The sequence below is a fragment of the Crassostrea angulata genome, chromosome 1 (assembly GCF_025612915.1).
Source record: "Crassostrea angulata isolate pt1a10 chromosome 1, ASM2561291v2, whole genome shotgun sequence".
NCBI lineage: Eukaryota > Metazoa > Mollusca > Bivalvia > Ostreida > Ostreidae > Magallana > Magallana angulata.
The window spans coordinates 3,127,098-3,153,951 of record NC_069111.1 but is presented as its reverse complement, the minus strand read 5'-3'; the positions used below and the strand labels follow the sequence as shown (position 1 = coordinate 3,153,951).

The 26,854-nt window shown below is 35.6% G+C and overlaps 1 protein-coding gene across 5 annotated transcripts; it reads right to left on the bottom strand.

Annotated features, from left to right (window-relative positions):
* Positions 1 to 1,942: 1,942 nt before the first annotated feature.
* LOC128176421 (double-stranded RNA-specific editase 1-like) lies at positions 1,943 to 26,800 on the bottom strand. 5 transcript variants are annotated; one of them, XM_052842747.1, is made up of 7 exons: positions 26,733 to 26,782; positions 25,802 to 25,905; positions 24,182 to 24,523; positions 23,594 to 23,650; positions 4,494 to 5,267; positions 3,602 to 4,276; positions 1,943 to 3,395 (listed from the first exon to the last, which is right to left on the bottom strand). In XM_052842747.1, the coding sequence occupies exons 3-7, from the start codon at positions 24,378 to 24,380 to the stop codon at positions 2,875 to 2,877; spliced, it is 2,226 nt and encodes a 741-aa protein (XP_052698707.1). In that variant the 5' UTR covers positions 24,381 to 24,523; positions 25,802 to 25,905; positions 26,733 to 26,782; the 3' UTR covers positions 1,943 to 2,874. The 5 variants fall into 5 exon arrangements, with proteins under 5 accessions (XP_052698707.1, XP_052698689.1, XP_052698699.1 ...); XM_052842729.1 differs by lacking the exon at positions 25,802 to 25,905 and having other exon boundaries at positions 26,733 to 26,800; XM_052842739.1 differs by lacking the exon at positions 26,733 to 26,782 and having other exon boundaries at positions 25,802 to 26,315.
* Positions 26,801 to 26,854: the final 54 nt, after the last annotated feature.

Below are 26,854 nucleotides of genomic sequence, written 5' to 3'. Positions count from 1 at the left end.
CGTCTGGTATGTTTCTCTTTAGGATTTCCATGATTTTAGGAATTCAGTTTTTTTTGTTTTTTTTTTTTTTGGTTATCAAGATTTCTGAGGATTAGTCTAGCCCCCCTCCCCACTTTCAATTTGCTTCCGAAGCCACTGCAGCTAGTGCATTATACTAAATCTCATGGCCAAAGAGTGGCTTTAAAAATAAAATAGTGGGGTTTTTGCCCCCGTAAAATATCTGGATCCCAGAACACCTTTAAAGACCCTCCTATATATTCAAATAAAAGGTCAGATTTCTGTCACTAAACTTGGCATCTAGTCTCCCTTTTTTCGGGGGGGGGGATTTAATTGAACATATTTTATTGACAATAAAAGTGTCAAAAGGATTGGGCACAAGTTCTAAAACTAAAGGGGGAGGATGAAGGGGCTACGATGAATTGTATTGTAGTAGCAGGGGGATTTATCAGCGCCCTCTGAGACATGCATTTGGTCCTATTAAACTCGTTCCTCAAAATTTCCGTGATTCCCATACTAAGTATCACTTTTCCTTATGACTAAAGACTTCTACAGTATGACGTGATAATCATATTGTGGTCTGTGGAATTATGCAATGCAAGTTCTTTGATTTATTTTAAAATATCAATTGATATGCTTGAATACACAGTTGATATCAATCATTTATTGCATCATTACACGAGTGGTATCCATCGGGAATACAAAGGGAAGATTCTATCAATGTGCATTACAACATCGCTCTGGTTTGTTGTTTTTTTTTGGGGGGGGGGTTTCTTTTCTTTTCATTTTTCTTTTGTCAATTCAATTTTGCGATGAATGAGTTGTTGTAGAATATACTCCTTTGAGTTCAACACATTCCGCAGGAAAATATTCATATTCAAAAATTCACTTCACAAAAAAAAAGATCATTTCTTTTTTTTTACTGATGGGAAATACTATACTGACCGATTTTTTTTTTTCATACGAGGGGGTAACGCAGAACGGCGATCCACATCACAAAATACACATGTATTCTATTCCCGAAGGCTTTGATGTTGATAAAAAATAAATTAGAAGTTCCAATACAATAACCTACTTCATGATATATTTGATCCGTATTAAACGCTTCTCTCAGATGTGGTGAATGGAAAGTGCTTGTTAACAGTAGTTAGCTTATTCAAAGAGCTAATTAAACAAATATTAACGGGCACCTTATAAACACTCACACAACATATTTTTAAGATATCCTAGATAAATATGAGGCATGTTAATGTACAGATTAATAAGCTACTGTATCCTATATTTAGATTTTTATGGGGCGACTTTTTAATATTTTTGAGGTATTTTCTGATATCAGAAAATGGTTTTTTTGATATCAAGAAATCGAATTTGATATCAGAAAATGATTTTTTAATACCAGAAAATCGAATTCTTGATATCAGAAAATAAGATTCATTTTAGATATAGAAAAAATCGATTTTGTGATATCAGAAAATCATTTTTTGATATCAGAAATTCAATCATTAATTCGAACTATTGATATCAAATATTTATTTTTTGATATCAGAAAATACCTCTAAAATATTAAAACAGCGCCTCATAGATTTTGACATTTTAGAATTTGTATCATTCATTTTAGATTTTTCCATACACATTTACCATTAATGGACATCTTAATTTGCTGTCAGACCTATGTTTTAAATATTTTGGATGTTTGTTCATACATATACTTTCAATTATTATTATGCACTCTGGATTAATACACTAGTTTACATATATTTTCATAGATCATCTTATCAAAATGATTTGAAAACCAAGAAATAAGACTGCATAAAATCCAATCTAATATCTGACAGGTGTTTCAGTACTGCCTGTAAGAGATATGATAAGGCACCACAACCCTCCCTCCAGTTATGTAAACATTTTGTAGAAAAGGCGCTTGTTTAGTTACCATGTATATACAAACGCACCAGGTTAAATATCATTTTTTTATTTTCATAATCACTTTTTCTTACTTCAATTACATTATCAACATCTTAACAAAACATGTACTGCTTTTGGTAGACAAATAAAAAATATCATTCATTTCTTGGTATGACATTTGATACTCAAAACATTCACAAAATGGTAAAAAAAAAAATAGTGATTCCTTAACAACAAAATGTAGAAATGATCTCATCACAAGGTTGACAAATTGATAAATATACACATTCACACAAACATATAAAGAGAACAAATTTTCAGACACGTAATACATAGTGATTGTTAAACTCTGTTCAAGGGGAGACAACTTGGAGTGGTAAACTAGGTCCTATGAACCAGCTGGCTCGCACATAAAACAAAATTAACGTTTGTCTATAAATAGTTCCTCTCAAGTAAATAATTCCTAGAGCATCAAATGCAGGGATCAGTTCTCAAGGACATAATCAGTTCTTACAGTTAATGGAATAAATTCTAGAATTAGTTACTAATAACATATGATACAGGATTCAAAAGAAAAAACAGCGACTTCTTGTGAAGTTGCCCCCTCAAATTTCTGCCTGTGAAGTCTTAAACCTCAGAATTAATCGGAAGCATTTATATTACAGCAAAAAGGATGAGCCTCCACAATCACTACTGTCAAACAGGAATGCTGAATCTAATGGAGAATGCTCGGATTGGCCACATGGGTCATTTCTGACATTTATTGGTAGATGACTGAAGTCTGATAAAAAAGTTTGATGAAGCAAGCTGACACGAAAACTCACTTGTTCATCTTCTGTAAGAGTCACTACAAGGTCTCAGTGGACCCTCTCAATTATAACACACCAAACAGGATGACGAAAAACACCCAATGAAGTCTGACAAATGTTGAACATTTGGGGTCATGAAGATTCACTATCTAACACACACTTTTTATCAGCTCGGTGATACAAAGAAATGATCTTGTTCAATAGGCTTCTTAAGCCAGCGTCCTAGACCAGCGTTTTGGAACGCTTGATACATCTGTTGTTTTGCCGTTTGATACTCCATCACTGTGACTTTAGCATCAGCGTACACCTTGGGTAGGGGAGTCACCGACTGTCCAGTGAGGGTAGGGATTTTGCCACACAGCTGAAGGAATCGTTTGAAGAAGGCCTGTTTACACACCTGTGAGGACGCCCCCTGCTCCGTCTTACCAGTCATCGTGTTAATTACCTCCAGACCTGCGTCACCCACGCACCAGTTGACAGCGAAGTTCGGAGCTTTTCGTGGCTGACGACTCTCTGGGTTGCTGATTCCACTCATGAACGGCTGATTGTGACGAAATGGGGGTGGGATGTTTTCTATGTTTGATATGCGTGAATAAACAGCCCTAGATAGATGGTCTCCATGATACAAACTACCAAGAATGAGGCTGTCAAAGTAGACGGGCTCAATGAAGTGACTCAGGAGACTACCTACAATGAATAAGAATTCACAGAATTAAAAATCATCACACAAAGTTATATGCATATTAAAGATCTTTTCTTACAATACATATTGTGGTTTTCTAGCTTTTTTGTTTAATTTTGAGAACATACATACACCACAGAACAGAAAGTAATTCCAGGTATTCATATAGCTCCTACATCTCAAGTTTAATGACATACAACATGCACTTTACCTTGGATCCCCAGGACATTCCAGCGGGCAATTTTATCACTACAGGACATGGTCAGCAGCCTCTCCCCCTCCAGAATCCCGTCCCATGTCTGTATGCCCCCTGAGGAGGTCACAGGGATTGTGCCCTCCCCAGACTCTATCTTGGTCCTCAGCTGTCCTCGCGCCTTACGATTCGGATGTTTATCTCCACCCTCCACCTCCTGAGCTGCTTCATGAGGAGAGAAAATTCTCGAGTCACCGCACGGGGACGTACTGATGTACAGGTGAAAGTGAATGTTGGGTTTCAGCTTAAAGCCACCTCCTTCCTTTTCCTGGAATATTGAAGACTCCTTTTCTAGTCGATTCCCAGATAAGTGCTTTCCTAGCTGAAAGTACAGGTATCTCATCAGTGACCTTCGACCTATGACCTCGGCGTGACAGTCGTTGACTGCTAGACCCTGGTCACTCATGTACTCTCCATTAATACACTTGGTTCCCGTGGAGACAGAAATCACCGTGGCATTCTCTGCGTTGTCACTGGTTGTCATGACGATCCCTGATAGCACCTTCCTCCGGGCGTACGGAGAGGTCAGATTGTCCGTCAGTTCACAGAATTTTTCCAGGACGAGCCGTGAGACTAAGTCTGCCAGCTCCTGGGGAACATTGGTGTGAGATTCTTTGGGTACTGGTTTAGTGCCTGAATAATACATAGCAGGCATCTTAACATTTCTAAATGATTAAAATTATCTAATGAATTCTGTTTACTAGGAAAATTGTAATGATTGTACAAACATAGCTTATCTTCCTATCAGATATGATATTTATTTCAAACACATCTTCAAATTGCAAAAATATTTTTTCAATGGGGAACTGATTTACATTCCTACAGGGAGAAATGTTTTGAGTGTAATTACCTGGATGTGTGGAGAAGTCCAGGTTGAACAGTTTGGTGAGAGCCATCTGAGCGGCCCGGGATTTAGCCAGCTTCTTGTTTCGACCAGATCCTTCAAACTTGATCCCATCCACAACCACTGACATCACAAAATGTTTGGCATGGCTTTCACCGTGTTCTTTCACAAAGTCATACTTCAGACTGGGCCTCAGTTCATTCAGAATCATGACCGGATTCTTGCCATCTGGTACGGACGGCACCACAGATTTTCTAGCCTTCGGCAAATTGTTCATGCCAATTTTGTCTTTGGGTAAAATCTCACATGAGGAGCCGTTTTCTGAATTAGTTTCAAAGTTATTAAATAGAACGTCATTTGAAGCCTCTGCATTGTCCGATGTAAAGTCTCCGTCATTAACCACTTGCCTCCCCAAGGCTTTATGGGCCTCAGAGGCATTTGGAAATTGCACAAAGGACTTCAGGGCCTTCTCTGCTGCACTCAGACGAGCAGCTTTTTTGGTGGGTCCTTGACCTTCAAACTTTGTCCCATTGACCTCTACACTCATGATGAAAGTCGGGGCGTGAACTGGCCCAGACTGAGCCACAAACTGAAACTCAAGCCCAGGTTTGATCTCATTGAGCTGCATCAGGGCATTTTTTGCAACTGGTGCAGTCTGTATTTTTCTTTTCTTGTTTAGAATAATCTGCGTCCCATTTTCCGGAAACTTGCGTTTTCCCAGCATGATGCCTGACTTTTCTTCTTCCCCTTCTTCCTCTTCAGTTTTTATACCAGACTCATCTGAAATGACAAGATTACAGAGTTATTTCCCCTGACAAGCACCTGCTGTCAATTCATTACATTAGCACTTCTGGTGGTCATCGCTCCAAGATAAATGATTTATAAACAAAAACTATCAAGATAGTTAGCTGTCTTATTTATGTACATTTTTAACTCTGCTTGTGAGCGACTTAGCAGAACTCTACAAGATTTGAAGCAGTGAAATCATAGCAGAATTCTATAAGATCTGAAGCAGTGTGTGAGAGCAAGTAAAAATCCTCCATTGAAGCAGCCTAAGGTTCATATACCCACTGCATATCTGCATTAAAGCTGTCTTTCTTAAACATATTAAATTAGCTGCAATTTTCAAAATATAGTTAAATCATAAATTGAATAGACATAAATTCAGCTAAGCTTGTGGAGCGAAAGATAGAAAATGTCTTATAATTTGAAAGTCTTCTGGGAGCTATGGTTAGTTACTGAACATAATTAAGAAACATCTTTATAATCATCAATGTAATAAATCCTCACAGGCATCTAATCAACAACTAGATGTTTCACTCTGTCATATCTCCTTAAAATATTCTGTTCATCTGTAGAATACTTTTATAAGAAATGAAGTTGATTCCCCATGTCTCCTGACCAAATGAATACATCACTAGCGTATCACTTTCATGGTGTCAGTTTTCATTTTGAACCTAATATCAATCCCAGAATTGAATGAAGACTTTTGATGATAATATTATTAACCACACACTTCTGGGGAATGAAATATTAATTTCTCCCCAGTTAGAACTGCCAAACTTCTTAATTTAAGCTGTCTGTATTTCATACATACATAGCGGAATTATCTTTATGCCTTTCCAGCATTTTTATGCTCATACTCATTTCTCACTTCCACATCACGACAAAAGAAAGAAGAAATCAATTCTCAAAACGTGAAAAAGACGTGACTTCTTTGGATAATTGGGTACCAGAAAAACGAACAAAAGATTAAGTTTTGCTGATTCTGGTTGGTACCAGTAAATTGGCTCCTTTCAACCACAGAACAACATCTCTTGGTGTTTGATAGATGCTTAATCATTTTTTACAAAAAAACAAAATAATTATGAAGCATCATCACTCTAATGTAGATCCTTAAGGCGACTGTTCTCAGTGCAAAGCAAAGTACATTCTTTAATTACAGACACGACATGCGAAATGATGAAATCCTTGATATTTTTAGCTCTGCCAATTCTTTGAGATAATTCCAGTGTCATTCTGACAAGGGGCCCATCTCTTAAGGTTCCGGAGGAGACACCCTCTTCTATAGAGTGAGATTTCACACAACACCACCCCTCTCGACCCGAGACACTCGATTTATGTTATAAATCAGATCCTCTGCCTCTGTAGCCCTGTGAAGTGTTAACAGACAGCTGTACAAGTTTATCTAACACTTTATTAAGAAGCTCAGGATGGGAACAATCCATCATTATTTCCCCACGGAATCCTGCCCTATGTACAGGACATCTCATTATATTCAATACATGGTTTGTCTACACAGATTATCACATGGATCATCCACAGCATCCCATCCGTATGAATCGGAGCCACTCAATGCAAACTGCAGCATTATACATGCCTCACCACCACAGTGGGGCGTCATGGTGGCTGACTATATAGATTTTATTTTCTTTAAATTTTCAAATAAAAAAGTTACGCCCAACATCTTTATTGTTTCTTGGGGAAAATTTATGATACATTGACATTCACTCATGTTTTGATAAAAACTAATGGACCAGGTAATGAAAAAGAAAATGTTGGCTTTTCAATGAGATAATTTAGGAAAAATTTATGGCCACAAAAGCAACTACCCGTTTTCAATATAATGTGAAAATGACCTTGACTAAATATTTCAAACATACTAAAGTTAAACTTTAAAGAGAGTGGCAAACCAATAGAATTGCACACTTCCAATGAAACAGTTACTTACAAACAAGTCATCCCAACCCCACCCCTCATTTTTTTTACCAGGCACAATAACATGAACTTAACTGTAGCTTACACACAATAAGAGCATACTTAAAATCTTATAAAGTCTGATAGCATATCAATGAGCACAAATATATGTAAATATAAAAGTTAGCATGTGAAAAAGCTGTCTGACCAGGCATTCACAGAACGATAAGAAATAGTTACAATTACAAGCATGTCTGTGAAAATTGGCAATCAGGATGAGGCTGTTGAACTGACTACAGTCATGTCTCTTATAATTAAATTTCCTGAACATTGTGTACAAAGTCAGTGCTGCGAGGCCCTCATCATTTATTTTAATAGAAAACAACATTAAACTATGCTGTCTAAAATACTTTACATTCTGGTGGGGTCACCTCCGTCTACCATTCCTTGTATCTCACAGAATACACACCGGAGTTCTCCCTGAGATTCCGAATCAGATACAATTAATAATTTCTCACTGACCTTCTTAATAAAACCAAGCTTTTCCTGGAAATCCCAGGGAATACCCCTGATCCCCAATAATAGAAGTAGGCCCTAGATAATCCATGCTAAACCATCCCCCAGGCCTGATCACCCAACTGATGTCTTCACTGCTGAATAATTGATACACCAGTCAGATGCACAGGAAATGAAGATTTTGTCAATTGAAGAAGATCCACAGCCATCAGGTCCTTGCAGAGAGAAACTGGGGGCTTTCCTAAGGCCGGTATAAGTTTCTAGAGCAAAGATTGGAGGAGAAGGGCTTCCTGGAAGTGTTAGATCCTGGTGCAGAGAGACTTGGAATGGGGGATGTTGCTGTAACTGTTTGATCAATAACTGAGGGGGGAGGGGGGTACAGCCAGAGACCAAACATGTCCTTCAGTTTTAGCAGCTGTTGCCTCAATGTTCTAGGAAAGTTATCAATATCTTCTAATTCACTAGAATTCTGAAGGTACAATCTATCTCAGGTGTTGTGTACATTTTTGACTAATTACGATAGGTTTGAGAAGAAGATGCTATACTATACAGTATACAGAATTAAACTTAATTGCTATTGGCAGATGGGCAGCTTTATGGGGATGTTTTGAATTAATTTGATATCAGAGGAATTGCTCAGGTTTATCCTAACAAACAGCTTTTCTATGGTCAGTTGGATTGAAGGACATCCGCAGTAGAAATCCATCAATTCCAGCACAAAGTCATTTCCCGATCTATCTAATAAACAAACCTTTTCTGTCAGATAATTTCATTGGTCTGATCACGGTACAAATTGCCCCCATCTGTAACTTAATAATTCTGACCACTGGGGAAAATGTTTAGCCACCCTCCTTATCAGCGGAAATGAAGCGATATAAAATCCGACATAAATTCCGGACACCAGACTCTTTATGAATGGGACAGCGGTAGAAAGTGGCCAATCGAGGGAATTGTTACACCAATATTAGGCTTCATTTTAATGGTTAATTCTTATTATTTGAGCACACTGACACAATATAATTGTACTGTACAAGGAATAAAGATTGATCAATCTATAAGTGGTGGACTCCATACTCAACAAATTGAATCTCGATTTGCCGCAACCTAATTATTAAAGTGTGTAATATTGTTCAACTTTTTACATTGTTGATGCAGAAGCAGAAATTTCATTCAATGTACATCAATAAATCTCTTAATTAACAAGATAATCCTTATGTAGGGTTCACCAATCCTTCAATAAACATCCAACGGCCAAGAAATGCATTGATAGTAATAGTAACATTTGGACTGATTGACCGGAGAGTGCTAACAGAATGCTCCGAGATCTGTATTGGGTTAGAATTAATGGACCCAGCACCATTAGGTGTACATGGGCAGACTTATGTGACTCTGAGATGACAAGATAAGTGGTCAGCTATAATATGGTGTCCGCTAAGTGATGTTAGATTCAGCAGGCATCTTGCCTGATATATAGGCCTTTTACCCAGGCCTTGTTCTAAGTGTTGAGATAGCTGATTGTCAATCTATTCGTCACCTCCGTCATGCAGGGATATGTCCCGAGGTCAGAGCCCTGCTAATTCTTGTTCTCTAAGTGATGATGTTTTCCATAACATAAAACTGCTGTAGATATTTATTTCTTCATTAATGGTGCATTAGTGGTCACAATATCCATGCTTAAACTTTTAATGTGTCATTTCATTATCCATTTGCTGGACCAACCATATTGCTGATTATTGTATTTCATAACTTTTCTTTTTTTACAGAAATGAATTTTCAAGCAAAATATTCATTTGGTAATGGTTTCCAAACAGAAAAGAAATGGAACATATGGTCATTTAGAATTGTGTTTTACCCAATGCATGAGACAATTAGCGTGTATTGCATGTGATATTTACATGTACATAGTAGGTACATGTAATAACTACAGTATGTGTGACAGCACAACTAGCAACATAAATTACATACGCTAAGTAAAAATAGTACGGTATATAAACTGGTGAAGTAGAATAAACACAGGTTCCATCATTTCAATAATAATAAGGTTGGTGTAAAAATTAAGAATTTTTTTTTTTTTTAAATGAAATTGCATTGTATCATAATAGAAAATTGTGAAGTTACATGTGGAATTAAAGATGTTTGTACAGTGTAAGGTATGATAAATGTCATGCATAATTGAGAGGGATAACCTCGGTGACCTTGTAATAACAAGACAACACTGCTACGAATATGTTAAGAGACAAATTAACTGTAATCAAATACTGAATGATTTCAATATGAACTTACCCAAATTAACTCAATATATTCCCTGTCAATTTCCTAACCATATGCACACTAGCTGAAAACCCAAAATAAGACTAAAGAGTGACTGCAGTGAAAAAGACCATTGAATTGAAATTCACACGACTCAATACAAGAGACTCCTTGAAATGGTAATGAAGTAAAAACCAGTGTGTATAAGGGTGCAAAGAGCGAACCGACGATTGTGGTGCCAATGTAGAGTAAGCACATCTGGCACTGCCTTTGGTTACCGCCAGAAAAACAGCAAAATGCCAAAGCCGTCTACTATTTTACATTGAACTGAACAAATATGGACAGATAAAGGGTAGAAAAGAAAAAGTTTTAACGCAAGACCGGGCTTGATAACACATATTGGTAGAGTCAATATTGACTCAAGCCTTGTCCGATTACAGAGAATTGCAGGTCAATTGTGTCAGCTTCCGAAAGAAAAATGCAGTTTTTAAAGTGTTAAATGGTTGTGTTACTGGGAGGAGATAGAGGGCTGGTCTACTATAAACACTGGTCGGTGTCTCCCGTAAGCCTCCAGCTGAGCTCCTATAACGTCACATCAAAGCATCAAAGATTTCCTCACAGGCTTCGATTCTTCAAGTTCTGTACACAGGCCTTTGTATACTGTTTCAATTTTCATCAAAATATAGATTTTCCACCAGACTTTGTTAACTTTCTAAAAAATACCATATACCAATAGACTTTTAACGGGACTCTCTACCGGTATATATATATATAATTATCTTCTTATTAAAAAACATTAATTAATAAAAATATAAATTTTATAATTGGTTAATTACTAAATCAAATACAAATCAATTCAATGTATTTTCCGATATAAGCCTCAATAAACTAATAAAACTTAGAAAAGTATTTAGTTTTATCAATCCTACTTATGTACCGGTGACCATGTAATTTTTTTCTTCTTTTTTGAAAATTCTCATGCTTGAGAGTCTAGAGACCGTCCTTAATCTAAAAGAAAACGTTTCCGATCATGACAATTGGAGATAATTCTGCATTCTGCTGGCTCGCACAGGAAACAGGAGAGTTATATGTGTACACTCTCCCAGACCTTGCACGGCATTAATAATTAAACTTAATTAAGGTCTTGGTGATGATTTATGAAGCTCAAGACTGGTCTTCCGGGGCTGAGGAAATTATAAGGTGCCAAACCGGATCTGTTTCCAGAGAGTAATTTTCTTGGAGTTGAAACCTGCTAGTCTGAGTGCATTACTCCAGTAATTTATTGTTAGGTGAAAGCTAGGCTTAATTATGACAAACATCTCGAGACAATCTCGATTTGGGATGGCAATGTATTATATTTCTGATCCAATCTGAAGTGATTAGTGGGTCTCTCCAGGCCTTTACCCAGGAACTGTATTACAGCATTACTACATGCATGGTAATCACATTAATTGATGAAATACACATTTCTATTGATTACCAGATAAAGGGTTTTCATAAAAATGGTTTTATGGGATAACCAACCTGGAAACAAAACAATGAAACAATGCGTACTTGTGGCTGTCAGAATAAAAGTGCGTCACCGTAGCGGCTAATAATTCTAGTAAACTACATAAGTCCATGTTTTATTAATCAACTTTGTCTTGACAAAATTATACATTCCGAGCCATGATAATTAAGTAATTTCTGGAGGACATGTAGACATTGATTTCTTGTAAAACCTCTGCATACCAAGTATTTGTCTAAGAATCCATGATCTGATCTATAATGTGTTTATATTAGCTGCTCATCAACTTCCAAAAGCTTATAACTTTTTTCTAAGGTTTAACCAAACATTTCATGCACACTTTCCTGAAGTGATAAGCAATCAGGAATATCATTTACGATTGACACAACGTGGCAATATTTTTTGGATAGGAAGCTATTGGAACTCGATTTATCTTTTTGTAATAAAGCAGACAGTTACCAATAGATAAGGTATAGAGTTGGGGTATGCCAGTATTGCTATTTGCCTGATTCAGGAAATTCAAGTCCCAGCAGGGGAAATGAAAATAAAGAAGAAGAACTGTGCGTTGAGTGGAAGTCATAAAGAGAAAAAGGTTGGCAAGAAAAAAAAACCTCGCAAACATCAATCAATGGGTGGTAAATAGGAATAATTTATAAAATCAGGAATCAGGAAACACTCGGTTCAAACTTCTTCAACCACTGTCATCTCCCCCTGTAATCCAATTTGAGCATACTTTTGTTTGATGAAAGCCGATTCTATTTGAACTCTACCCAGTTGTGAAATCTAAGCATACTTTTGCTCTGAGGTAAACTTCCACCTCCGAGTTCGCCTGCTAAGATTTATACAACCGCTTAATGCAGCTGATTCACTGAAGATTTGATTACTAAATCCCTAATTAGATACATTATATCTTCAGCATCAATTAAGGTCTAGTAATAAAGTTGGGGAGAAGATACCGTGAGAAAAGCCCACAAAAATCTGGATCAATAGAATGCAGTAAACAAGATGCACCCAAAGTGACAATCAGGGTTACTTGAATGTTTCCCCATCGATGCCTTCAAAACGATTTCAAATACCTGCCCAGGTATCTAATGAAATACCAGAATGACAACATCCAGAATATAGATTTTATATCTCCAAAAAGTCAGTTCCTATTGAAAAGTCACCATGCTGTGAAAGAAAATCAATTACATGCCTAAGGGATTAAAAAAGAGAAAACTTCGGGCTTGTTAAAACCTTACATGATAAACATAAATTTGGAACTTGACTTGGATGGGGTTATGATATTGATGTTTTATCAGTTTCTGAAGACCTGCAGGTTTTCTTGTTTAAAACTTTTCATGCATTGATAAGGATCAAAACTGCTTCTTTCATCCTTGCATCATAACTTTTGTAGATTATCATCAACAGCCTATATCTCATTAAATTTGGATCATCTAGAGACCAACGGAGTATGTTCGTAAAGTCTATCAAACATTTCACTCAACATAACCGGTTATTGAGTGATATTAAGTAGTTCTACATATCTAATGAAATGAAAGAATGAGAACATCCTTATTTATACTCAGAACAAAAAGTACAGGAAATTTAAAAATGGTTATAGCTTAAACTAAAATTAACACATACAAACCAATATTCCTTCATAATTATAAACAAGAAACATTTAGGAATATATTGAAAGTAATAAGAAACAATCGGAAACAAAATATTGAGGACTTCATCTTTTTCTATTTTATGTCAAAATTTTAGATGTAATTAGCCAACAAAAACACAGAAAAAAAACCAAGCCTACCTTTAATCACACAGAACAGAAAAGCCTCCCGTTACAAAAGACAGAGGTAGTTCTGATCAAAACAAAGGAATCTATCGCCAGACCTGATACTGATCAGCTAAGCTGTGTATGCTCTCATCCATAGCAGGCTACAATAAAGGTGATATTTAAAATGTTTGTGAATCGGGCCTTGCTGGGTGGACCGCTGGTTTTTAATCCACCACCGTAAGAAGCTTAGTACTACTAGTTCTCTATAACTAATACACGTACCAGGCATTCAGGTCTCTACTCAGCCGAGCTCTACCCTATTGTATAGGGAACAGAAAGTCAGAAAATGACAAAACCCAAACTTTAAAACAGAAGAGAACAGAACAGCTATATTTGAGACCAATGAAGATATTTTGTGAGAGATTGAGGGAATATTTGTAGACAAAGGGGCTGTTAACACAGCTGTCAGGATTAGGTCCAGATTAGGTCAGCCATGTTGGGTTATCGGGATATTTTCAATCTTTAATAATTATAATTTTTTAAGCAAATTGAGGACTTCCTTACAAGTCACTTCACAGAGTGTACAAACATGAAATGCACTTTACTGTTGCCTGCATCATATCAAAGATTGAAATCATCAATTGATGCTTGCTTTATTTTTTTCTCTTTATGCAATCATGATTTCAATTTATCTATTCTTCATGATAGATCTTCAAGAACACGTTTCAGACACTGATTCACCTTGACCTTGAACATTGTCTTTGACCTTTTAAGTTACAAATATACATGTACCATTATATAAATAGTGCCTGTTTGGGAGTGTAACTGTTGAAATTGACACCCCGAGAAAGCCATTGTCAACAGACGCGAAGCGGAGGTTGACAATGGTTTTCGAGGGGTGTCAATTTCAACAGTTACCCTCCCAAACAGGCACTAATTATTTTATTATACTGAATGTCTTAATTTTAAAGAAAATTTTACTGCTTTCATATAGAAATGACCTGAATTCTACGGCAAACTGTACGCGCATAATTTACGTGCATGTAACAATTCGTTGTGTTACCCGTTGCCAAGTGTGTTGCTAACGCTGAGGGTAATAGAACCGATTACCAACTGCGTCCAAACCAATCAGATTTCAGTATTTAACATGAAAGTATAATAATAGATTTTGTCTCCTTTGGTGCTTTCTTTATTGATAAAAATGGTTTTTCTTCCTGGGTGGAACAACAATGACTGATATTGGGTCCCTCATGCTGATATGACATACCATGCATTCTGACACATAATAATCCCCATGTGTCAAAATATATATGAGTTTCTGATATAAAAATTATTTGTTCAACTCATGAGGCACTGCCAATAATAAATTTGTCTGATGCAAGGTATTATATCAAGAAGAACCACTTGGAATTACTTGGAATTAAATTTGTTTATGACCTTGACCTATACTAACTTGATCTCAAAATCAGTAAGTATCTATCATTTCTTTTACCTCAGCTAAGTAAATACTGAAGGCTATCCATAGTTGTCTCTAGAGTATTGCATGATTTAAAGTACATGAAAACATCTTGTGCATCTTTTAAATGCTTGGCATGGCCGAGTTGCTCTATTCATTGCTAAAGAGGATATCTATAATATTTATTTATCAAAGTCACATGTTTTCTTGAAATCTCTAGAATAGCTCTGACATCCATCTCTCTCTCTCTCTCTCTCTCTCTCTCTCTCTCTCTCTCTCTCTCTCTCTCTGATGAAAATTGAACTATATTTTAGACATTTTGGACAGAGATACACCTGACTGATTGTCTATGACATTTTTTCTTTTCTTTTCATTTTTTATTTCCTTTTAAATTGCATTTTCATGTCACAGTGTGAAAACAAAAGATGGTAGAAGTAAATCTGTGGGCAGTGATGAACAGTGGCCTGGCATCAAGCTACGTGATTTATAAATGAATATAAATGATGTAGGGCTCTGTCTAGATTCTACATTTATTAGGCAGACATTAGGTGAGGGAAATTCACATGAAGATGTCTACAGTAGCTGCGGCCGGCCTCATGCAAGCAGGGGTCACCTCTGACAGACAGATCAACCAATCACTCAGAGTCTGGGGGGAAGAAATCCCCTAAAGACAGGGCCTGAAGTAAGTTAATTTTACAGATATCTCCAGCAGAAAATCTGGTAATCTAATATGAAGAGATACAATTAATCAAATGAGAATATATGATTGAGCCAGCTGATGACAGGAGGCCCGTGGGAGACACCACTCACCTCCCAGACAACTCACCTCCCAAACAGACTGAACAACCCAGTGCTGGTAGGTGAGCAACCATTAATAGCACCTTGATGATTTATATGATGTTATCCAGTCAATTATTATGCTACTGTCAATTAAGTTTGGTATATCATCTAAATGTTGAGAGGTTAAGGACCTGGGAATTAACTAGTGAAGTTTATAAGTTTATTCTATTTTTGTGGCTTAAATTTCCTTGGAAAGGGCAGATCCAGGCTGAATACCAACTCAGAGACTACATGCAACCCTCTAAATCAGAGTCAGGGAACAGAAATCAATGCTTCTTCTCTCTCATTAGAGAATAACCCCATCCTTGGGAAATCCTGTAACTCCGTTATATATACAATACCTGTCAACAAAATCAACACAGTCATCATTAGGCAAAGTAGAGAACCCCCGGCCAATCCACCATTAAGTCAAGAAAAGTTCTGTCCATATCTTACATCAGCAACGAGAAATAAATCCCATATACCAGTACTATGAAATTTACAACCCTATGTGGGGTAAGAAGTTCATCTCTCTCTCTCTCTCTCTCTCTCTCTCTCTCTCTCTCTGGTTTTCCTCCCTCTAAAATGACTGAAAGACTAATTCATTTAATTTTTACCCAAATCTTTGCCATAACATAACAAAATAAGTGACTGACATCAAGATGACCTGGAACTAAATATATGAACCAGGAAAACATGTACATTGTTATTGGTAGTATCTGTAATTATAATAAATAGTCAAATTTGAGTTGTGAACTTTAAAATTAGTTCAAATGAAAGAAATGATACCCCATACTCCCACACAACACAAAACGACAATATATGCATTAATAAAAGGAGCATAACTCCCAGAAAAAGATCAAATCTAACCATTGCTTTTTATGAAATTCAAAAGATAGGGGGAGGGTATACATGTATGGGAATTTCTTTGTAATGTTACACTTTTATCATGGCAATATCGTGAAGATACTTGTACCGTATTTTTCGGGGCATAGGCCGGTATTTTTTTCCTCTGATGAGCGAGCCCCGGCCTATCCCCCGGGAACGGCTATTCTCAGACTCAAAGTTAAAAAAATTTAACAGTAAAATATAAAATCCACTGTTTTTATCCGTTGTACTGTAGTAGCAATTTAATATGAGGGTTGGTTTTTTTTCATCCGTTTGAACTATTGTACGATAGTTGTCCCGTTGATAATTTTTGTAATGACATCGTGAGTAATTAAATGTACAGTACTGTACAAGGTATTTCTTCACAATCCCAATCAAAAGAATTTTTTTCCCACGTTCGTGTATGAACCCTGGAAACTATTATTGTGTAGTAAAAGAGAAAACGAAACCGGGAAGAATGTAATATGACGGAATTTTGGTGAATTCTTTATGTCTGCGTTCGTAGGAATCACTAGTCTTGGGTGTAGAATAAATCAAATGCTATGTGTTTTTACAATTAATTTTCTGTTGGATGAAATAACTGTATTCTGGTGTCGTGTGTATGTACAAAGGTGTGAAACCCGTGACTAAAACACAGCCTGGGGACACGTAGCCTAGTGAACACCGTTACACTTCATTGCATTAACTGTGTTTTTAACATTACAACTTCTCTGCATAACGACAAGTCACTATTTAATTAATTAATGGAAAGAACACAAATGTTTGGTATTTCGTTTTCTCATTCATAGCGATTACGGGGGATAACTCTATTTGAATATGAAACCACGTGTTGAGCTAATGGACGCCATATCCCGTATTTACAAGTAGCTTTCAAAGTATAACTTGATTAAATGAGATTTAGCAATAAGGTATTAATAAAATATAAAAGGTTTGGTAAAATATTATACTTAGTTCTACCAGACAGAACCACGGAGGTTGGTGTTGCAATTAAATTTACACTATGTAAAATTACGATACACAACGATACACCGACGAATACGGAAGAGACCAAACAGCCACAAAACACAGATTAATTTTTTAAAATTGCTTGAAATATATATGTTAAGCAAATCTAATAACTTTAATTACTCTTTTGACTTTCTACATCGATATTCTGAAAGTATATACTTAATACTGTGACTTTCTTCTTCAGCGGTCATACTTTCACTATAGTAATCATCGATTGAAAATCGGCTTATCCCCCAATTAGGCTAGTCTAAGGATTTTTCTTGAATTTTGTCTAAAAATTAGCAATTCGGCCTATGCCCCACATCGACATATGCCCCGAAAAATACGGTATATTGAATAAGGTTTCTTATTAAAGGAATATTCACATGAACTACACATGTGCATGTAACTTTCATTCATTATTCCAAATTAAGGTATCTTGTTCAATACATTCCTTTTCATCCTATTCTTTCAATTAGTGGTTGATACACAAATGTAATATAAAATAAACAAGTAGAGCACCCCCTCACAAATTAGACTATTTTTGGAAATGCTGCTAGAATAATCAAAGTACTGAAAGTACTGTTAGATGGTGGCGTCGTTTGAAAGTAGCATATTACATGTATGATAATTATTTTTGTCAAAAACCAAGGCCAGTATCGTATACATGTTCTAATACTTAATGCTTACTCGCACAACTGGTCGTGAGTTTCCTACATGGATAAATCTGTGGAAATCGTAGCTGTGATCTCAATCCACATTTTACAAATGCTGTGTCTCTTGGCCGTCATCTTTTGGGGGATACCCATAGATTTATCACAGTAGCCTTTGTAATATAGAAGTTTGTAAGTATATTTTGTATCTATGTTTGTATCTATATCAGTTGACATTAAAAACCCGTTTTCGGTAATACTATGTATTTTGATTGCCCCAGGATGACTCATTAAATATAAGGGTTGCCACCACATATTGAATGAATAAATAAAATCCAAAGCCATTTCATCACAGTACGCCCAAAAATTTGATTGTGGGAATTTTGGTTTTTTCCCTTTTGAATTTTGGGTTGACCCCGCAAAGGGGAACAACTTTTTAAAAGTGTGGATTGGACTATTGTCCTTTAAAGCTACTTGGTCCGATTTTATATCAAATTTTATGCGCGCTTTTAAACGATGGCTATGCTTAGTATATGTATAATAATAGACATTGCAGTAGTTTTACCCGTCAATTATGCCAATTTTCAATGAAGAAAGAAACGTATAAAATTTGCTAACAAAATAAACGACATTAAAAGGTACCGCGTTATTTCGCCTCATGTTAAATTTCACCCCTGACGACGAGACGGGTATGGTTGCATTACGAATTTGACATCGCTTTAAATAAAGGTCGAAAGGATCAGACAAATTACAAATAAACATGTGTACGTTTTGTTCGCTAATATTTCCAAAGTCTGCTTTCTTTACAATCGATGCATAGCATGCGGGTTGAATAACCCCAATCATTCGGGGGACGAAACCAAGCGGTTTCCTTTTCTAAACATTCCCGTGATGCATTTTGGTTTGTTATTCGTTTGCCCAAAGAGAAATTATTTTTATTTACTTTAAACATTTCTAACTTTGAAAGGAGTCTGATTCTGCTGGCGTAAATAGGAGAAAGTCCATAACTTTCTTAGATAAATGATTTGTATGAAAAAAAATTTGATACAGTAATTACAAAAAAATCGGACCAAGCAGCTTTAAATATATTGTAGATTTCTCAAAGTAACGAGAACAAATAAAGCTTTAGTATAATAAAATACTTATCAGGTTTTTACTAACTATTTGGGCATACATATAGTATGTTGATTGTCCCTCTCGACAGCGTTTTCCCTCAATTTCTTCACGGGGAAAAAGTTGCAGTCTTGTGGACCATCACACTTGCTTTTGTCCTCATGGTCAGTTAATACATTTAGGTGTAAAGAAAACGGAATGGGTTTACAAGAAACTGTTTGATAAAACTGGTATTGCTTTTGGAATGCACATCATCATGAAACAGAAGAGTCAATCAATATTTTATCTTCAACTTTAGTGGATTATTTCCATTTGCTCACAACAAAAGTGAATAAAAATTTGAAAAAAACTAGAACTGTCCTAATGGGACTAATACCCCCGCTAGGCTAATTTCAAATGGGACAAATAATTGAATTGAATAATAAAGGTTTGGAACACATACAAAAAAAATTTCTAGAATTGTAAAAAAAATAAAAAATTAGTTAACAAAGAAAAAATAAAATCAAAATTGTCAGAATTTCACTGTAAATACATATCTATAACAGTAATACATTTACAAATGTATGTATTTGATGATATATTTTCTTAATTTAATTGATTTAAAGAAAAACCAACAAAATGACAATAACCCCTCCCTTTGCAGTGAATAGAAATACCAGTAGCCAAGCAATGCTCTTCTGTTGATAAAACTTTCAATATCTTACTAATAAGAGTCTTGACAGATGCAATTAGTTGTTTCAAATTTTCCTCACTTTCTCCTATGGCACAATGGAACTCCATATCAGAAAATTGATCCCATAGGACTATGATTTTCTTTGATGAACTTGTTAAATTTAATAAACTCCCAACACATTACCATAATTACCATACTATGTAAAAATATGTAAAAAAAAGAAAATTTAATATTACAAACAATTTTAAAATTGCCAAAACACTACAATCATATCAGTAATTTTGAATTTCATTTAAATTAATGCCCAATAGGGTCACTTCATCAATTTACTTGACAAATAAATTTAAACAACCTCTAAAAATAGTTTAACATCTTTATTAATAATTATATTATTTATTTCCTTAATATAATGATAGACCTTTTGGTTTACATGAAACATTTTAAAATAGCCCCAAAACCATCACCCACTTTACAGATTATCAATTTCCCCTAAACACATGCTCCATCTGAACCATGGCTCAGATAATGGCTCCCTTGGGACAAATGAATTCAGCCACACTTGTCTTTGATGTTCTTATTAGCTCCTAAGAATTTATCATTGACAAACAAAAACTTTGCATTGTCAGTTCATAGAATACTTATAAAAAATAATTTTTTTTTATTAACTAAGACATAAAGACAAAAAACTTCATCTGGATGTATTAATATAAATATATTTTAGAGTGTTTTCTATTAATTAATTAATAAAATCTGTAAGGATTACCTCCCTTACTTTTCAACATTAGTGTACAATATATAGAATAAGGAAAATGAAAACTGTCATAAAATCATTAAATCTTGTCTGATCTTAAAAAAAATTGCAGGTGCACACCTTCAGATGGTGTTCAACATATGTACAAATTTTCAAACTGTTCCATGCAGTAATAAAAAATTCTATAGGGGGGACAAAGTTGCGTCTACAGACAGACGGACAGACGGACAGACGGACAGACAGACAGACGGACAGACGGACAGGGTGAAACCAATATACCCCCCTAAACTTCGTTTGCGGGGGTATAAAAATACATACAATATTCAGTCGCGGCAGTTTCATTAATCAAAGTTTTAGAGTAAATTTGTTCTATTGTATTTAGCTATAGATTTATTCAAATCATTTGAATGAATTCGGGAAAGTCACATGTACATTTTATCGCTTCTCAGTACACTTTAACACGCATAAATTACTTGCTACATTAAACTTTTCTAGTAAACTTACAACAAATATTGATTGATTATTCAAAATAAGTTTTTTAAAAACACCAAACAAACAAAATCCAAGTTGAATGCACGTTTTTCTGACCGTACAGTTGTGTATATAAATTTGATTTTATTCTTTGCATGTACTAGACAATAGATCTAGGGTTCGCAAATCCTGGCAATATTTCCGGTAAGCTATAATTCTGTAGCTCAGCAGAATATTACAGTCATCTATGAAGCACATTTTTGTGCCTTCATGTTTCATTATTTAACGCAAATATAGCATGGATGTATACGCTACGGCCAATGTAGCATTGCGTTGAGTTGTGACACTTTTTGACCGGTGTGTATTTCAATTGCTAGTCGCAACAAACTGGCACAAATATATATGCCCGCCTATTTGTAAATGCATGTTGACAAAATGATACTAACACTTGGAAACAAATGACGAAGAAAGCTCATAATAGAGTTGTACTGGCGAGTTAAAAATCATTTGAGAACAAACGGGGCGATGTTTACGTATATATGTAAATAATGTTATCTGTCATTGGAAAAATTCCCCCAAAACCAAAGAAAAGATTCTCAAATACATTTAGCAGGGACGGGCCCATATGGATAAAATAAAGTCACTATTTGTACTTCGCTCATCGAATTGCGTTATTCAGTTCATTGTGAAAAAATTCGACAGAAACTGTTTAGTTAACAAAATTATTATATCTTTCATAATACTGTTCACAATGTACCATAAATGCATATGGAATATCGCATGAGTTGAACCGATTCTTTTTCTCACAAAAAAAGCTAGTGTTTGCTACAAATTAGAGATACACGAGCTGACACGCTGTGAAATCCATAAGACGTTTTACAGCATATGTCTTCAATCCCTTATTTGCTTACAAAAAATCTGAACTGAAAATATTTGAAACATTGTAAAATATGGTTTCTTTATATACATGTAAAATTGTAAAATGGCAACTCGATTTGCACGTGTCTGCAATTTTACAATCCGAAGTCGATTAGCGTGTTTGATAGAAAGTCAGCAGCAGGTAAAGCGTCAACATCAGTAGTAAATATTGTCTGATGACGAATATTGAGGTGCCTGTAATAAAATTAATGTTTCTACAGACTGAGTGAGTTACAAATAAGGTACATTGTAAATCACAAGTCAGTCCAAAATTAAACACATTTGTATCGTAAATTTAAAGTTTTTGTATGTTTAAAAACACATGCACACTTGTAGAAAAAAGTGTGCCATTGATCGGTTGAAATTCAAAAAAATTTAATTTATGTTATATTCATTGTCAGTATCTGTTGTGAATTCTTTGGAATAAGCTACAACAAAATAAATATACTGCTTCAACTAAAACTAATGCGTTGAAAATGAGTGAATTTATCGATGAAGCATAATTGCTGAAATATGAAATGGCGAACCAGTTTAAATAGTGTGTTTCTGACAATTGTTTACATCCTAAAAATACAAGAAGCGATTATTGTGAGATCTCTTGGCCAATTATCGCAGTGATATAGTTTATGCAGTCCTGATACAGAGTTAAATGTCACAACTGGCATTTGGTGCATAAATTATCAATACCGCGTAAGCAGACAGGGTATAACAGCTAATTTAAAATAAAACACAATTTCATACATTATTTAAATGTATGTACAAAATAATTAGCAGCTATAATGCTTACAATATCTGATAAGATGAAAATGAGTTCTCAGTCTGAAATCGACACATAGATAAAACTGCCTGTAACACTGAATACCTAACAGAGTTATCGTTCCTTATCCGCTAGGGTCCCCGTGAGAAATACTCTTCCGGTCAGGACCGTAGCAATAGACCGTGGCTATTTATAGCCACCGTCTAAAAAGGAAGGAGAAATAAGAAAAATAGCACAAAGCTCAATATTCACACTGTCTACTGTAAGCCTATAACTTTTGTTCTGTATTTCTATAGATTGTAAGTATAAGTTACCCACACACCCATCAACTTACACAGCAGCATGTAATAAGACCTCATACAACTCCCTGGAGTGGGAATAATCAGAATTAATATAACTGCAGTAGTAAATAACTGTTACAATATATTTGAGAAACAAAATGGATTTAGCAAGTAATGGTTAAATATACAGATATTTTTGTTGGTTTTTATGATACATGTAATGTAGAATGTAGCCTGAACCTCAGGGCAATTTTTTAAGAGTGAATGCAACTTTACAAAAGTTGTTTCTTCTTCAATCATAAGTTATCAAGATAAAACCATTAAACATTCAATTTTTGAAAGAGGCGAGCTGAAACGAATCTTAACTCCTAGAAAAAAATCAAGAAGAAACCTTATATTAAATGTAGAAGTAGAAGAAATGCATTATGTGTGTATCAATATAGGAGTCGTTCCTACAATAAATGACTCTTGCAAATACAGGTAATGTTGATCAGGAAATCAAGTGACATTGCACCAATTTTAGGTCAAACACTTCACTTATCTAATACATGTAGCTACACACTGGCTTGTGCTGCTAAGTTTAAATTCGGACTGTCAATCACTGACTGACCTTTGACCCAAGGAACTTCCGCTGTCTCCTGAGTTTGGTTAACTTGATTTTCCAGATCTACAAAGGAAAAACATGGTAAGTGATTACTGTGAATCTATTTTCATGTATTAATTGAAATTCTTTTTCTTGGTCTACATTAATATAAATACACATTGGTATAAAATCAATTTTTCAGCAGTCAAAGGAATTGAAGAAATTATTAGAACTGTTAGAAATGTGGGTGAATCAACAGAAAAGAAAACATTTTTTTAATACATTATTTATTAATGATTGGTTGTTAATGGTGGATCTGTGTTTGTTAATCCACCACCAACATATCTTCTGGTTAAATGTTTAAGTACCAAAAAAAGCTTGACTAACACCATGTGACATTGATGAAAGAATAAACTGGAAATTATACTGACCACATTTCAATGTGACTGCTTTTAATTTTACGATTTGCAGAAAGTTTATAATTTAAATACATGTAGCTTGATTAATAAAACAAACAATTTCTCCTTAAATAATATTCTGAAATTCATGACTCTAGTCTTCGAAATCCTGAGAAATTAAAATCTGTAGTTTATAACGTAGAATAAACAACCCTACCTGGCACATACACAGCATTATACAGCGACTCTAGAGCCACCCTGGCCGCCTCCATCTTGGCCAGCTTCTTACTCTTGGCTGTTCCATTGAACTCCCTCCCGTCGATCACCACGGACATGGTGTAGAGTTTCTCTTTGTCCACTTCCTGTTCAGACACCAGCTGGTATGTCAGGTTACGTTTTAACTCGTTGAGGTACATGACCGGGTGTTTGTTTGTGAGGGTCCGTGGGAGAGACACCTCAGCTTGAGGTGCCAGGCCCGAGGTGGGCGGTTGGATTTCATCCTCCTCCTCTCCTGGGTAGGACTGGGACCCCCCGGCTCCATCAAGTTCTGTTGTAAGGCCTGTATACAGTCAGAAAAATAATGACAGGACTGTTGAAACAAATGTGTTAATACCTTCAAACCTCAGTGAGAGACTTAATTGTTTATAAAGTATACCAAATAATGCAAACTTTTAAAAGTTGATGAAATTTTGATAGGTTTTATTTTAAGGCACTTAAAATCATGAGAAAGGTAATCAATTTTTTGATAAGCAACAAAGATCAAACCAATGAACACAATTCTGACATTCTGTCCAGCTCTTTCTGAGGACCTAGAAAAGTAGATAGATTTCCCTCTGTCACCAGTTCATCAAGAGAGCACAGCTATGATTGAAACACTTTGTAGCACTGTGAGAACCAAGACAGCTCCACTCAACAAACTGGGACAGAGTATAATCTTGTCAGTTTTCTATGCCCAGCAGAGCAATAGAATAAATGTCGAAACTGTCACAGACACAGTGGCTGTTTCTTTGTTGTTTATTGTCATGGCCCAAGGTTATATCAACCATCCCCTCCCTCCAAGGTCAAGCAGGGGACCAGCAAGCCTACCTGACCAAGTGACAGTAACATTGGAGGGCATGTGAATCTGTCAGTGACAGTGTGTCTTGGAGTGACATTCTGTTAGTCTGTCTGTCAGTGTGTGTCTGTCAGAGACAGTGTGTCTTGGAGTGACAGTGTAAGTCTGTCAGTGACAGTGTGTCTTGGAGTGACAGTGTAAGTCTGTCAGTGATGGTGTGTTTCAGTTTGTCAGTGTCATTGTTAGTGCAAATGAGTCAAAGTCTTCTCAAAATCAATGAGTCGGTGACAAGTTTGTGAGCATGATTGTCATTGAGAGAGTGACAGTATGTATTAGGTAGATTAGAAGCTGTTAACAAGTTTATTAGCGAGTCTGTCAGTGTGGCTCTCAGTGCGAGTTTGTGAGTGGTGATTTTTCATATTTTGTGTGAGTCTGTGTGCTTTTGCTAGTGTGTCAGCGATTGTTACTCATTGTTAATATTTGACACAGTGTGTAACAATTGATTTGTTGGTAAGTGTTGTTATCAATGACAATATATTTGAACATTAATTCTATTGGTGTACTTTATCATTGACAGTATACATATAGAAGTGACATTATGTCAACTTTTGTCTGTGACAGACCCACATATTCCTCTACCTGCAACTGTCAATGTGGTCAAGTGGCTTGTTTGACTCCGCCTACATGAACTTGAAAGGGGCACCTGCAGGATTTGATTTGAGAGAAGTATTTCTCACAAACATGGAATATAACATCAGACCAATAATTTCCATGACAACTCACCAACCCAAACTATCCATCAGGGGGCTTGCTGAGAGAGATTTCATACAAGCGGGATAATTTCTGTAACATATGCAAGTTAAGAGAGATCCTGTCGCCTGGAATGCCTTTTAGGGAAAAAGAAACAAACCCAACACATTAACTTCTCTGATTTGAGAAATTTCAAAAGACACAAGAACAATTACTGGTTACTTGAAGAGTGAGAACTTATCTCGATTCAGAGAGTTCATCATTTACAAAACAATTATTCAATGTCCAGGTTGTATGGTGTTTGTCAGCTTATGCCAGCTTACTGTCATCAGAAATAAATGAATCCTCGAGATATTAGTAAGTTTGACATTTGCTTAGAATGTTCAACAGTTTTGGATAGTTTCTTAAAGAAAAACACTAATGGTTTACTCCACTTCACTGTAGGAAATATATAACTTTTTGTTCTTCGCAATTAAATCTTCAAATTAAAGTTGGTATGCTTATTTCTTGACTGTAAACTGTGTGTCATAGCATAAACATATACTTATCAAAACAAGCAGATAGTATGCAAAGAAAACAAGACATACAGCACATCGTTCTTTTCTTTTTTTAGTACACTGTGATTCAAAATGATGTTTTCGTTATTCTGACTACACATGAAGAATTAAAATTCTGTTGACATTATGTAAGCTAGAGACATAGAAAAAACATAAAATGACACGGAAATAAAAAGATTTCAAAAGACTTTTAAAACGAAACAAGTTGTTGCCATGTTGGATTAATCATTTAAAACAGAAAATAAATATCTATAACAGCATAACACACTGAAGAGCGTTACAATCACAATAACTTTATGTAATGCGTCTATTTGACACCGAACAAACTAAGCTTGATTAAAAATCAAAGAGTATATTAAAATAAATTCAAACAATAATCAATAAGCAAATAACGTTCGTAATTTTACCTGCCATTCCCGATTTCAAAACGAGTTTCACTTTCTTTTTTATGTGCGGCGCGTTCAATTTGTGTTAACTCGTTCATTAGTTAGTCGAACATAGTAAAACAGGCGAATATGCAAAAACAATT